Here is a 14,725-nt window from a genome sequence, read left to right on the forward strand (position 1 = left end):
TAAACTCTAGGCAGAAGTGTCACCATTAAATCTAGTTATATATACTGTACATTTAAAAATAAATACACATGTACCTTATGGTAGAGGAGTCAAAAATGGCCAAACTCTCTTCACATTGGTCTTAAGAAGCCCCTTTCACAGCAGCCAGACTAGCCCTGAACGAATACGTGGCACAAGTAAGGTAATCGCTGCTATCAGAGACACTTGTCACACAAGTTGTTTGGGTGATGACAATCCCTTAAAATCAAAGTCCATACAGAACATAATAAATGAACCCATGCTGGTATCCCATGAGCATGAATCAACAGTTATTCTGCCATTATTACCACAGAAGGGTGGACCAACAATCGCAACTAAAACCTTTGCCAGCAGCCTCCTCCAGGGAGAAAGTTCTGGCCAGGGGCGGACTGACCATTTGGAAACTCGGGCCCAGGGTCAGTAGGGGGCCCCATGAGATGCCTCTGGTACCTTTTTCATAGGCTTTTTTGAGTTTGGGAAAGGACACAGGGGCCCCATGAGTTGTCAGTCCGCCCCTGGTTCTGCCCCTGCTGTCTGCTAAGAGCTGTGGGCCAACAATAGAGGTAGGACATGCTTAACCACTTGTCTACCAGGCACTGACCCCTAGTTCAAATATACGCCTTCCTGCGGGCCACGTTTTGCACGGGCACGAGAGCCCATTAATTTGAATGGACTCCTGTGCCCCAGGACACGCAGGGAAGAAGTCCCTGCACTTCTTCTGCAAATGCAGCCCGCACGGGAACCTCAGTTCCCAGTACAGTTGCGATTTCCAGTGCGGGCGGCGTGCCATTAGAATTAATGACACCCGCCCACGGGGCCACATTCTTCTGTGTGGGTGGTGCAGCTGCATGGATTTTTGTGCAGATCTGCAGTGGCACCATCAGCACATATGTGAACCTAGCCTTATACCTCCTTCGTACCCAGGCCAATTTTCAGCGCTGTCACACTTTGAATGACAATTGTGCGGTCATGCAACACTGTACCCATATTAAATTTTTATAATTTTTTTCCACACAAATAGATTTCTTTTGGTGGTATTTAATCGCCACTGGGCGTTTTATTTTTTGTGCTATAAACAAAAAAAGAGCAAATATTTTGAAAAACAGATTTTCTTTGTTTCTATTATAAAATTTTGCGAACAGGTAATTTTTCTCCTTCACTGATGTGCGTTGATGAGACGGCACTGATATGCAACAATGATGGGCAGCGCAACTAGGCACAGATGGTCACAGGTTGGAGGAACTGCTGGGCACCGATAATCAAGGCACTGAACATCAGTGCCCTGATGATCGGTGCTGATCCCTTCTCTGACAATTGCCAGTTATCGGCAGTACTTTCCTCACACTGTGACAGCGTGAGGAAAGTGCAGCAAATAACCAGCAATTGCATTTACCGGTGATCTCCTGTCATTGGACATGACTGATCACGTGGTAAAAGGCTGCTGTGACACAGCAATTGCGTAGATCGCCAGGGGCATGCGGGAGGGTGCGTTCTGGGAAGATGTTATATAATGTCCTCCCAGAACTGGCCAGCCGCAGTGAAGCTGTCATTCGGCTATCTGCAAGTTGTTAAAGGACTTCACCTTTTGTTATAAAAAAAAAAGATGCACATTTGGCAGGTAAAAAAAAAAGTGCATTTATTATTTTTTGATACTGCAGCCTGTAAAGCATTACACTCACAAGCAGCAGATTGCAGGTGCAATGTCAGGCTTCTGCAGACACACAGTACAGCTGTCTCCAGTATGGGCAGTCACTGAAGTGCGGGAACTGTAGAGTGCTCACAAGAACCCTTGCAGTTCATTGAGAACTACCAGCTGTCTACCGTAGTGGCATTTTTATTCACAGATCTCTGTGAATAAATGACATGGCTGTGTGGGCAGTGCAGGTGACAAATTTATGTTTCTGTTTTAAACAGGTACATGAATCTGGGGTATGCACTGCATGTGGAGGTGCACTGAGGCTGGAGTTCCCATAAACACTCCTCCTGCACTCCATATGCAGTTGTTACACAGACAAAGCAGTGGAGGGGGAGTTTTAAAGCTGGATAGACTGAGCCTGTAAAAGTGATGCCAATACTTTACTACTTTAATCTACTGCACGTCGATAAACCTACTGAAATGGGCAGCATGGATTTTTTTTTTAATCTGGTGCAGGATATTTTAAAGGGTCACAGTACCAAGTGATGTTTGGGATTTACTGAATTCCCCCAACTGTGTATGCACCACTACTGAGCTCTGCAGAAAAAAAAAATGGAATAACTTTCCAAATTATGAAGAACCCCTGAAATACAGTATCTTCATGGTGATCTCCAAATCTCAAGCTCAGCTTCAATAAAAAAAAGTTTAGCGTGTACTGAGGTTAAGACAGTGTCAAACCTATCATGTAAGAAACTGAAAGTGCTTGAAATTTGGCTGTTAAGCTGATCCTGACATTCTAATTATTATTAATTACAAGTATTTATGATTTTTTTACTTTTTTTGTGTATTTATTTTACATTTTTTATTATTGTTTTTTTTGTTCGGGTTTAGGGGTTTATTTTTTTATTATATTATTAATACATAATAATTTATTATATGTCTTTAAGAGTTAGGGGTTTAAGGTTAGGGGGTTAATTATTTTTTATTATTACATTATTTATGATTATTTTTATTTGTGTATTTTCCATTTATGTATTTAATGATCACCCAAATCCTAACACAAAATAAATAAAAAGAAAATAATAAATAAAATACTATCCCCAACCCAAACCCTAACCCAACCTTAACTCTAGCCCCTTACCCTAATTAAAAAATAAATAAATTATTAAAAAAAAAAAAAAAAAAAAAAAAAAAGGAAATAAAAGCTGATGGAAGAGCTGAAGCAGAAAAACCTAGCAACAAATGATGCAACAGAGGATACTTTTCTCTATTAGCTATTAAAAAAAAAATCATCAACGCTCAAAAACACTGTATGAAAATATGCGCACAAAACCGTGAAAACCGCTACACTCAGATGTGAATGGAGCCTTAGTCACAGACCCAAAACCAGTATGCACACAAGGAATGCCAAAGCAAAGTAAAAGATCCTTATCTGAGTTTAGTGGCTCTTTAATGAAGATGGCCTGGGAACAAACATTTTCAGAAAAGATCAGCAAGGGCAGCACCTCAATTCTGTTACCTGGATTTGGAGACACTCATCTGTTTGGGTTGACCTTCATATTACGACCCTTCAGATATTTTTGAAGTGAACCCATGTCCAGATCTTGCACACTTAAGTATTTACACATTTTAAATAAACAGTTAAAGCACCTTTAAAGTGTTACTAAACCCAGGACCCTGCATTCACTATATCTGGCCTCCCATAGTACACACTACATGGAAGTGAAATTACTTTAGTAAATATAAACTGCTAAATACCTTTTCTCATCAGCAGTTAGAGCAGTCTTGTGACTTCAGCTGAGCACTGGTTAAAGCTTGTAGGAGGAGTTTTCTGTTCTAGGAGGATGCAAAACCCCTGACCTCTGTCTGCACAGTGCTGATTGGCCCTGTGCTGATCCCATGCACTCTCCCAAGAAAAAAAAAAACCTCTCTAACAATACACACTAAACTGAGCATGTGTAGAAGCGCTATGGGTTCAGTCTGTCTTATCAGTGTGGACATTTGAAGAAGAGGAGGGGCAGAGAAGTCAGGATCAAACTGTTTTTTTACACAATGCAGAGGATTAACCCCTTTGCTACCACAGTGAGTATAACAAGCATGCATTATAGCATATACAGGCTGATTTTACTGTTGTGGGTTTAGTGACACTTTAAGCTCAAAAAATGCTGGATAAAAAATGCTGGTAATAACGGTTTTTAGTAGCATTTTAGCTGTGTTCAAATGCGTTAGTGTTTCATTAGCATTTTTATAGTACATGTAGAGGGGAGAAAAAAAAAAAAAACTAGAAAAAAGCTGTTAGGAGCGTTTTAGTTTTTTTTCTGCTGGAAAAATGCTCCAAAAAACTAGGACGCTGAAGCTCAAAAAATGCTAAATTTATTTATTTCAGGTACTTATATAGCACCATAAATTTACATATATATTGTACATTCACATCAGTCCCTAACCCTCAAGGGGCGTACAATCTAAAGTCCCTAACTCTCACATTCCTCCATACATATATAGGGCCAATTTAGACAGGAGCCAATTAACCTTCCAGCATGTCTTTGGAGTAGCCTAATATAGTGTGCACAAACACATAGGATAACATTATTTAGCTTCTAGGAGCAGAAAAACAAATATGCTGATAATAGCTTCTAGGAACTTAAAAAAAAAAACTAGTGTGCATAGAGACTAAAGTGAGTTCTCATTCACCTCTGTAGCCAAAGGTAATGTGGAGAAATGCATTTTCAAAGTTCACAACACAGTTATTAAAATGTGAACTTTTTTTTCTATTGAAAGCAGATCTTGGCAGGCTGCCAGCTCTCTAGTGTAAACAACCAGCAGATGTTTAAGGCTCCATGTACACTAGCATTTTTTTTTCTGCTCTTAGAAGCTAATGTTATCCTATGTGTCCATGCAGACTATTTTAGCTTTGTAGGGTTTTTCAAGCTTCAGCGCCTAGGAGCAGAAAAAAAATGTTTTTGTAGAGTTTTTGGGAGCATTTTTCCAGCAGAAAAAAAAAAAAACCCACTAAATGATATTCAAAGCTACATGCTACTAAAACGCTCCTAATAGCTTTTTTTTCCCCTACATGTACTATAAAAAATGCTAATAAACAGCTACCGCTACTAAATGCTACTAGAAAATATTACCAGCGTTTTTCATTCAGCATTTCTTTTAGCCTAAAAACCCCGCTAGTGTACATGGAGCCTTATAAGCTGTTGGGCTATTTTCACAGTTTGGAGAGTTACTAAAACTGGTGCACTCAGAAGCTGATTGGCTGCCATGCACAGCTGCACCAGATTCTAACTTCAGCTTGTTCAATTAAAGTGTTTCTAGACCCAGGACCCTGCATTCACTTTATCTGGTCTCCCACAGTACACACAACATGGAAATGCAGTTATTTTAGTAAATATAAACTGCTAATTACCTTTTCTCATCAGCAGTATATTGCAGACTTGTGACATCTATCATCTAGCTTGTGGGAGGATTTTTCATTCGCCTCCGATTGTCTTATGAGGCTGACCCTCTGTCTGGGCAGTGCCGATTGGCCCTGCGCAGATCACATGCACTCTCAAAAGAAGAAGAAGTAGAAGAAAAAAAAACAAAAAAACTCTCAAGCAATACAAACCAAACTGAGCATGTGCAGCTTGCCCCCAAGGCTCTGTTCTATCAGCAGATGGATCAGGAACAGTAGAAGCAGGGGAGGATCAAAGAAGACAAGATTAAACAGCCTTTTTACACAATGCGGAGGATTAACCCCTTAGGTTCCACATTGAGTATAACAAGTATGCTTTACTGCATATACAGACTGATTTTACTGTTGCGGGTTTAGTAACACTTTAAGCTTTGACAATAAAACCTGGAAGCTGATTGGTTTTTATACAGAGCTGCACCAAGACATTTTAGTAAACAAACCTCTTTGTGTCTACACCCTATGCCTCCAATTCTAGTATTTTAGTGCAACCAGGAGGCACAGCATCTAGCCCTATTGCCTGCAGCCTATCAAAGACTATGGCAGGCTGACATACACTGTGGTTGGACAGGGCTAGACGCTGTACCGAGTCATACTTGCCTTTAGCACAGTATTCCAGGCATGTGTCACTGGACACATGGGGCACTAAAACACAAGTACCACCCAGCACAGCGTTCAGAGCTCTCCTGCGCACAGTGGGGATGGACACGGCATCCGTGCCTCCTGGGAAAACTAAAACACCAGGATTGAAAGCAGAAAGGCTAGACAACCCATATGCAAGAAGAATCTACTAAACACCTAACTTCAAAGACTTTGTTGTAATATTTGAGAATGAAAACGTTCCACATGAAAAGCAGCTAGAGAGTCCAGAGGTAGATTATTTAAAAATTCTATGTCTGTTTGTTAGGAATATATAAATATCCATCGTCTGGACACAGGTGCACTTTAAATAGACAACCACACTGCCAGGTCCAATAGTGTTTTTAGAAGATCAAGAAGTGAATCAATCAGAAAACAATATTTGCACAACTTAAAAAAAAGGAAGACATCATACAATTGCATTAATATTTGTTTTTCATAGACGGATGTTCGACAATTACATTACTCTCTTACATTTACATTTGACCAGAGATGGTTATTGCAGCAGCTTCAGTCAGGGTTAAAACAATGCATTCATTTATTTTATAATACAATTGCCATGGTCTTAAAATTATTAAAAAAAGAAAAAAAAAAGAGTTCAATAGGGAATGGATCGTGAAAAGGACATTGTTGTTTCCTCAGTGCAAGAACTACAGCCCTGCTCCCTGCTCATGGGAAGCCGCAAACGTGCAACTTTGTCCTCACCATCGATCGGCCCAACTGCTGTTGGTTTCTGTTGCCTGCAGCTACTGGCTGAAGTCGCTTGCTGTTAGAAGGCTGAGGCAGTTAAATGGTCACTATTATTTCCTGGTGCGTCAGACGGGGGTTCCTTCCAGTAGATGCTGCAGAGGATTCTTGCTTGCTCCTTTGTTCCCTTCCTTGGCCTCTGCCTTCAGCCATTCCATCTTCTGCTTGTGCTGCCGGACAGCATCAGCCAAACGGGCATCGATCATGGCTTCTGTCAAAATTCCGTTTTCTGAGGCATAGGCTGCAGCCTGAGAAAGAAACAGTAACAGTTATAGGAAACAGAAGAAATCCCACTAATAATTCAAGGACTATTATATGCAACCAATGTGATATTTTCAAACCTTGCTTAAAGGAAATCTATGGTCATTTTAAAACATCAGCATTGTAATAGAAATACAAAACAATAGTTAATTTTGACAATCCAATTTAAGCTTTCTTGAAAATGCCCCTTTAATGAAAGATAGCATGATGAAAGATGATGGACAGCAGACAGCACTCACAACATAAAAGTGTTACTAGACCCAGGACCCTGCATTCACTATATCTGGTCTCCCACAGGACACACAACATGGAAATGCAAGTATTTTAGTAAATATAAAACTGCTAAATACCTTTTCTCATCAGCAGTATATAACTGACTTATATCAGTGTCCAGTTGAGCACTGGTTAAAACTTGTAGGAGGAGTTTTTATTCTCCTCTGCCTGTCCTATGAGGCTGTATAACCCCTGACTCTCTGTCCGGACAGTGTTGCTTCGTCCTGTGCTGATCACATGCACCCTCCCAAAAGAAAAAAAAAAAGCCACTCTAGCCATACACACGTAACTGAGTATGTGCAGAGTGACTCCTAGAGCTCTGTACTATCAGCAGATTGTTTGGGTTGACCTTCATATTACGACCCTTCAGATATATTTAAAGTGAACCCACACTTAAGTATTTACACATTTTAAACAAACAGTTAAAGCACTTTTAAAGTGTTACTAAACCCAGGACCCTGCATTCACTATATCTGGCCTCCCACAGTACACACTACATGGAAGTGCAATTACTTTAGAAAATATAAACTGCTAAATACCTTTTCTAATCAGCAGTTAGATCAGTCTTGTGACTTCAGCTGAGCACTGGTTAAAGCTTGTAGGAGGAGTTTTCTGCTGTAGGAGGATGCAAAACCCCTGACCTGTCTGCACAGTGCTGCTTGGCCCTGTGCTGATCACATGCACCCTCCCAAAGAAAAAAAAAAGCCACTCTAGCCATACACACTTAACTGAGCATGTTCAGAGTGACTCCTAGAGCTCTGTACTATCAGCAGATTGTTTGGGTTGACCTTCATATTACGACCCTTCAGATATATTTAAAGTGAACCCACACTTAAGTATTTACTGCTGTAGGAGGATACAAAACCCCTGACCTGTCTGCACAGTGCTGCTTGGCCCTGTGCTGATCACATGCACCCTCCCAAAGAAAAAAAAAAGCCACTCTAGCCATACACACTTAACTGAGCATGTTCAGAGTGACTCCTAGAGCTCTGTACTATCAGCAGATTGTTTGGGTTGACCTTCATATTACGACCCTTCAGATATATTTAAAGTGAACCCACACTTAAGTATTTACTGCTGTAGGAGGATACAAAACCCCTGACCTGTCTGCACAGTGCTGATTGGCCCTGTGCTGATCCCATGCACTCTCCCAAGAAAAAAAAAAACCTCTCTAACAATACACACTAAACAGTAAAATAAGGAGAGGATCAGAGAAGAGCGAGTGTAACAAACATGCTTTATTGCATATACAGACTAATTTTACTGTTGTGGGTTTAGGAACACCAACTTCCTGGATTCCCTGCATGCTTTGCACATTCTCCTCTGCGGTTTACCTTACCTCATCCTTATAAGTTCATCTTTCGTAACATGTTAAATGTTACACCCATATTCAGGGTGTAACATGTTACTGTGGGACTGGTCCCCGCATCCCCCCAATCCCCCATTGTGACAGCTAGCGGGGAATCTTCTCAGCCCGGACACATCATTCATTCACAGAGTTTTGTGAGTAGGAAATTACAAGTCTAACAGCATTTTCAGCTGTCGGCTTGTAGTTCTCAATGAACTACCACAGTGCTGTTGAGTGCTGTGGTAGTTGGTTGATTCTTCCTGTCAGGGTAAAACTGCCGGTCCATACAAGGTATGAGCAGACAGATGATACTGACAGTCTGCAGGAGACCTGCATGGCACCAGCGGTCTACTGATGACTTGTGCAATGCTTTCCAGGCTCCTAAAACAAAAAATAGTAAATGCACATTTTTATTACCTGCAAAAAAAGGTGCATTTATTATTTTTTTTGCTAAAAGGCATACTACATATCCCATTGCACCTTCCTCTATACCAGGCATCACTAAATGGCAGACCGGGGTCTGGATGCGGACCGAGTCACTACCCTGTCCGGACCGATGCGGTCCTGCCATTTAGAAGCCTTTTCTTCCCCCAGCCATCATGTGGTCATCCTCACAGAGCTGACAACAGGAGGCAGGACAGTTCTGAATGGAGGGTGGGAACTGCCCGAGGTTAACAAGCAAGTGATTGGTTGCTAAGATGAAAGGCAGTCCTAGCAATCAAAAGGAGCCAAGGACTGAATGTTGGGGGGCCTGAGGACATTAAGAGTGTGTGTGTGTGTGTGGGGGGTTAAGAACAGTAATGTGGGGGGGTTTGAGGACATTATAATGAAAATGGAGGAGCTGAGGACTGAAATGTGGGGGCTAGAGGCTGTGATGTGGGGCGGCTGAGAACATTAAAACGGGGGCTGAGGACAATAATGTAGGGGGCTAAGGGTTGTGATGTGTGGGGGTTGAGGACATTTAAGTGGGGAGGGCTGAGAACTGTCATGTGGAGGGGAGGGGGGGGGGTTTGATGTCAAGGAAGTGTGAGAACACAACTGTGAAAGGGGTGGAGTGGGTGGAGTGGGTGATGTAAAGGGGGAGCTGAGGACACTCAACAAGGTGGGATCTTGCTGTGAAAGGGGAGTGGACTGTGATGTTCAGTAGGGATTGAGGACACTGATATACGACCAGGTTCAGATCTGTACATGTGCATTTGGTGCTCACATCGTGGGTAGGTCTGTGAAAGAGGGTCAGAGAAAGAAGTCCCCTAACCCTTTTCGTCAAAATCGTGCTACAGCAACATGCGGTTTGGTGCACACAGAAATGCACCACAGGTGCCTACATGAGTTTCGAACCTCTGATGGATGAAAATTTTGCTACCCGAACCTCGGTGAATTTTAATTTAATACCCCTGCTCTATACTAACTCAACCTTCTGAAACTCCTCCTCTCAGCACCTCTGTAGTACAGAAGGCAGGCTCTGTCTAATGTTTGACATAGCAGTGCCTACTAACAGGGTATAGAAACATGTTGCAGAATTCAAGAAAGTAAAGGGTTGTAGATCTTCACAAATGTACAAACTTCAGATTATTCAGATTAATAGTAGACTGCCGAAAAGAAATTAAAAACCATGCAGAAAAATATATGATTTTAAGTTTTCACTATATAAATGCTTTAAAAATGGAACTGCATCCAAGGCTTTCAGATCCGAAGAGAGTCAGGAAAGCGTAATACCCATAGGGTTTGGATTATGTGCTGGCAGGTAATCAAAAAGGACAGAAAGTGGGAACTCTGTTTAATTAGGGCACAGATAGCAATAAAATCCAATGGAGGTTGTAATATTTTAAATGCTACAAAAAGAAGTTAAAGGCAAACTCCATCTTTAGCAACAGGTTACACCCGTATTTAGGGCATAACATGTTGCTAAGTACCTTACACCCCCCCCCCCCCCCCCCGCCCATCCACATATTCTGTAACAACATGCTGGGGTTCTTCTCAACACAGTTCCTGCCACTTCTAAAATTGGCATGGCTGTGTAATTTATTTTCAGAGATTTGTGAATACAAACTACAAGCTGCCTTGTAGTTATCAAGAGAACACAGAAAGTTCGATAATCAGTGCACTTGTAGTCCATTAACACTTCCTCCAGCTCTACAACGAAGACATATGCAGACATATGTGCAGAGAGCTGGAGGAAGAGTCTGCAGGAGCCTGACACTGCACCTGTGAACAGCAATGCTTGTGGTCTCCTGTGGAAAAAAAAATAAATAAAAAGGCACATTTCTACCTTTTATTAAGGGTAAACTTGGCCTATAACCACTTAGCAATCGCCTGCAATGTTCTGCGGATGGGTGGACACTGTAAGCAAAGAGACGTACCCATACGTTGCTGCCAACTTCCAGGCTTCGGGCATACGTGGATACACAGCGGGAGTCTGTGAATCATTGGCCAGGACTTGCTGACAGTCAGGACGTGCTGATTGGCTGTGTATAATCACAGCCCAGAGCTCAGTGTTGACAATCAACACAGAGATATGTACAGAGGGAACGATCTGTTTCTCATCCCTGCAACGTAGGGATGAGAAACTTCGAGAGCTATTATCAAAAGCAGCACACTTTACACACAATACACATAATTAGGCACACATTTAACCCCTTGATCACCCTAGATGTTAACCCCTTCCCAGTGTCATTAGTACAGTGACAGTTTTTAATATCACTGTATTAATGTGACTGGTGTCAGTGGCAGTCAATTCCCTCCATCATCAGTTAGTGTCAGATTGCCTGTAATCTCATCATAAGTCGCTGATCACCACCATTAGTAGTGTAAAAAAAACCCCCCCAAAAAAACAAAACAAATTCCAGTGTATATACCATAGTATGTGGTCGCTATAACTTTCATGCAAACTAATCAATATACACTTCTTGGGATCCTTTTTTAATCAAAGACATGTAGTAGAATACTTTTTGGCCAAAACTAGTAAAAAAAATTTTGTTTTTTTTTTAATAGGATATGTTTAGATATAGTAGAAAACAGAATTTTTTTTTACATTTTTAAAAAAATTTATAGTTTTTTTTAGTTTAACTCGCATAAAATAAAAAACCCAGTGGTGATCAAAACCACCAAAATATATTTCTATTTGTATGAAGAAAATTATATAAATTCCATTTGGGTACAGCGTTACATGACTGCGCAATTACCAGTTAAAGTAGCACAGTACAGTATAGCAAAAAAATGGCCTGGTCATGAAGGGGGTAAAATCTTCTCAAGTGGTTAAAGTTTGTATTGGCTAGAGAAGGAAGGGGATAGGAACCTCTCATCAGGTTTATATTGCAATCTTTCCTCTCCTTTGGAGATCTAGCTTCTTTCTATCCAAGTGACCAGTGAGAAGGTGAAGGGAAATCATTCAACGCCTGGTTCTGCACTTTGGGGCAATTTCTGCTCACTTACTGATGTGTCTCTGGCATCAGAAACTAAGGAAAATGTCCACAATGTGACACAGCAAAGAAAAATGGAAAAGAATCCGCAACTCCTTTGGCACTCCAGGAGTGCAGAGATCTTATGAAATATGGGGAGATCTCTCATAGTTCCTTGATCTCACTATGCAAACTACCACCAGAATTCAGATAAAACAGGACAATAACTTAAGAGCTTCATCGCATCAAATTGAAACCAGAAAAACACTATGGGAATCAGAAGGGAATGGATTCTTTCACTGGGTTTGATCACCACAATTTCAATCTCATCAATCAAAATTACCATATCTTCAACTGCTTTGTGATTTTATATAAAAAAAAAAGAAAAAAAAAAGAAGGAAGGAATCAAAAGTTCAAACTGTCATCATGTAAATGGCCAGCTTTAAGCTATCCATAAGAATCAAGTTAGAAGTCATTATTATCTGGCACATGAATTTTGCACACCTATGATTTTCCTGGCAGGGAAAAACATCACTGTTGATGAAAAGGATTGACGAACCTGAAAAGCGCCGTCATGTCTGAAGATGGCCATATCCCCAAACAAATGGGGGTACCTGCTGAGGCAGCCTAGAAAGGCATGCCAGCTGTTTGATCTTGCTGAATTAGGCAGGAATGCACAATAATCTCCTAATATCCAGCTTTATATTAAATTGCTGCACTAAAATACTGCAGATATTCAGATTTCTGTTTTCTTCACAAGCTGCACCAGGAAAACCTACACTAAATTCTTTCAAAGTTCCCCTTAACCTATGAAATCTAGAGCATAAAATCTAACCTCCAATGAAGTTCAGCGAAAGAGATTTATTACCCCCCTAATCAGTAACTCTCTCTACCACATTTGCCGAAATAACAATCAGAGCAAGACGAAACTAAGAGGATTACTTCCACAAATTCCCCCTTACTTCATCATGTAAATTGCTGTGTCAGAAGCAGATTGTGTGCTTGACACTCGCAGAATTCCCTCATGAATCCTTCTAGGTCAGATATCGCTGAACAGCATGCAGCTAGAAGAGTACAAAAGGACCAGGCCGATCTCTCTTCCCACACAAAACAAATTTGTAAACTTAATGATAGCCCAAAAAGGTAATCCCATCAGGGCTTCAGCTAAATATTCACAGTTCTGAAACCCAATTTGTAAATCTAAATCCTACAGCTGTCCTGGGATTACAAACCTGAGACCATGGCAGGTCTAATTTCAGGTCAAAACACCAAAAATTGATCTGTTCAGTGAATCATGCACCTCTCAAGGGTTTCCCTGCCAGAACTTTAAGCTTTGTCCACCTCCACCACCACCAAGGAGGGGACTCCAATATATGCAATACATTAACAAATTCAATAGACGGAGTTATGATCAATAGCCACACCACTGAACACGATTGGAAACATGTACAGATATATTCCCCACCTCCACAAGAGATTAAGCAGCTTGTGGGTGATTCAACCAGACAGCATCTAGTTAAAAATTAAATCTCAATTCAGTGGTCTAAACCAAATAGAACCATGTTATACATGTTGCCCTGTCACAATCCACAGAAAAAAGCAATAGTTCTCATGAGAAACTATTTCTAAAGCTCAAACATTTTTTTCCATTTTGGATAGACTATGGAAGAATTAAAACAGAACTCCAGCCCAAAGTGAAAAAATATAAAAGAATAGCCCATTAAAAGATGAATTAACAAAAGCAACCTTGCTGCAACATTCACCTTCAGTCCAGAGATACCCTGCAGTACTTTTTTCTGCTCCTAGATGTTCCCAGTCAGATGGCCAGCATCATTCAGCCAACATCCTTTATACCTACGTCATCCTGGACCCACCCATGTGACTGGACAATTAAAGGAGAAACAGCACAGCCCTACAGGTCAGAGTCAGATACTTAGAGCAGCTGCGATTTCTCCTGCGCTCTAGGGCCCAGACCGGTGGCAAATAGATGGAACCAAGACCAGAGCAAGCGACCACCAGTATATTTCAAGGTTGTGCTACTTAGAGTGCTTACATTAAAAAAAAAAATTAAAAAAATTTAAAGGTGTAGTAAACTGCAAAAAAAAAAAAAAAAGATGAAAGAAAAAAAGAAAAAAGAAAATGTCATAATGTGCTAGTATGCATCCCATAGTAGCACATTATGACAGACTTGCCTTAAACCAAACCCTCCTGTGGCACACTGTCACGACTGACGGCCTTCATTTTCACCTGGTCTTCCTTCCAGGTTTGTGGGCAATGGCCTACTGAATGGCTGAGCTGTGATAATGTCACTCTCGTGGCAAAGCTCTCTCAATGGACGGCATGCCGTCCTTTTTACTTTATGTACAGGTAAGCCTTATTATAGGCTTACCTGTAGGTATATATAAAAAAAAAACTGACTTTACTACCGCTTTAATGGTGAATTTATGATTACAGTGCTGCATTATTTGTGTATTTTACATTTGCCTGGAAAGGAGCTTTGCAGCCAGTCAGTTTTTTTTTCTGAATGCCATCTCTGTCCCACTTGAAAGATTTCCCTTCACCTCCTGTCCTGTAGACACAACAGACATAAGTGTAAAGATTGCTAAAGTTAAGTAAATTCCCTCATAGTTGTTACTGAACAAGTGTCACCTTTAGGGTTTCACTTCAATTGCAATTTTGTCTCCTATTTCTGTTTGGAAGATTTTCCTACTATTCCAGATTTGGTGACAAAGGTCACCGAGACACTCAGAGTAAATCCTCCATTAGGGAAACAGACAGCAAAAAAAGCTAGGCCAAGGTTCTAACATTTTACCACTTTAGATGATAATAAAAAGAAGTACTTTGGTGTTAACTGCACTAACCTATGGCTGTGTGACAGCTTATTAAAGTGATTCTGTCAAAGTCCACTGTGGACTAGATTATAAATGGTGAATGCTCCAGGGCTGTCAAAA

At 40.8% G+C, this 14,725-nt stretch overlaps 1 protein-coding gene across 1 annotated transcript in view; it reads right to left on the minus strand.

Moving 5' to 3' along the window:
- Window positions 1-4,016: 4,016 nt before the first annotated feature.
- Window positions 4,017-14,725, minus strand: part of LOC149447432 (ATPase family AAA domain-containing protein 3-A) — a 118,722-nt gene continuing 108,013 nt past the window's right edge. The window contains exon 16 of the mRNA XM_089652553.1: window positions 4,017-6,742. Coding sequence (XP_089508679.1) covers window positions 6,563-6,742 — 180 coding nt within the window. The 3' untranslated portion in view covers window positions 4,017-6,562. The remainder of the gene's footprint in view (window positions 6,743-14,725) is intronic.

The sequence above is a fragment of the Staurois parvus genome, unplaced genomic scaffold (assembly GCF_062004578.1).
Source record: "Staurois parvus isolate SC_StPar_1 unplaced genomic scaffold, SC_StPar_1.0 ptg000686l, whole genome shotgun sequence".
Lineage (NCBI taxonomy): Eukaryota > Metazoa > Chordata > Amphibia > Anura > Ranidae > Staurois > Staurois parvus.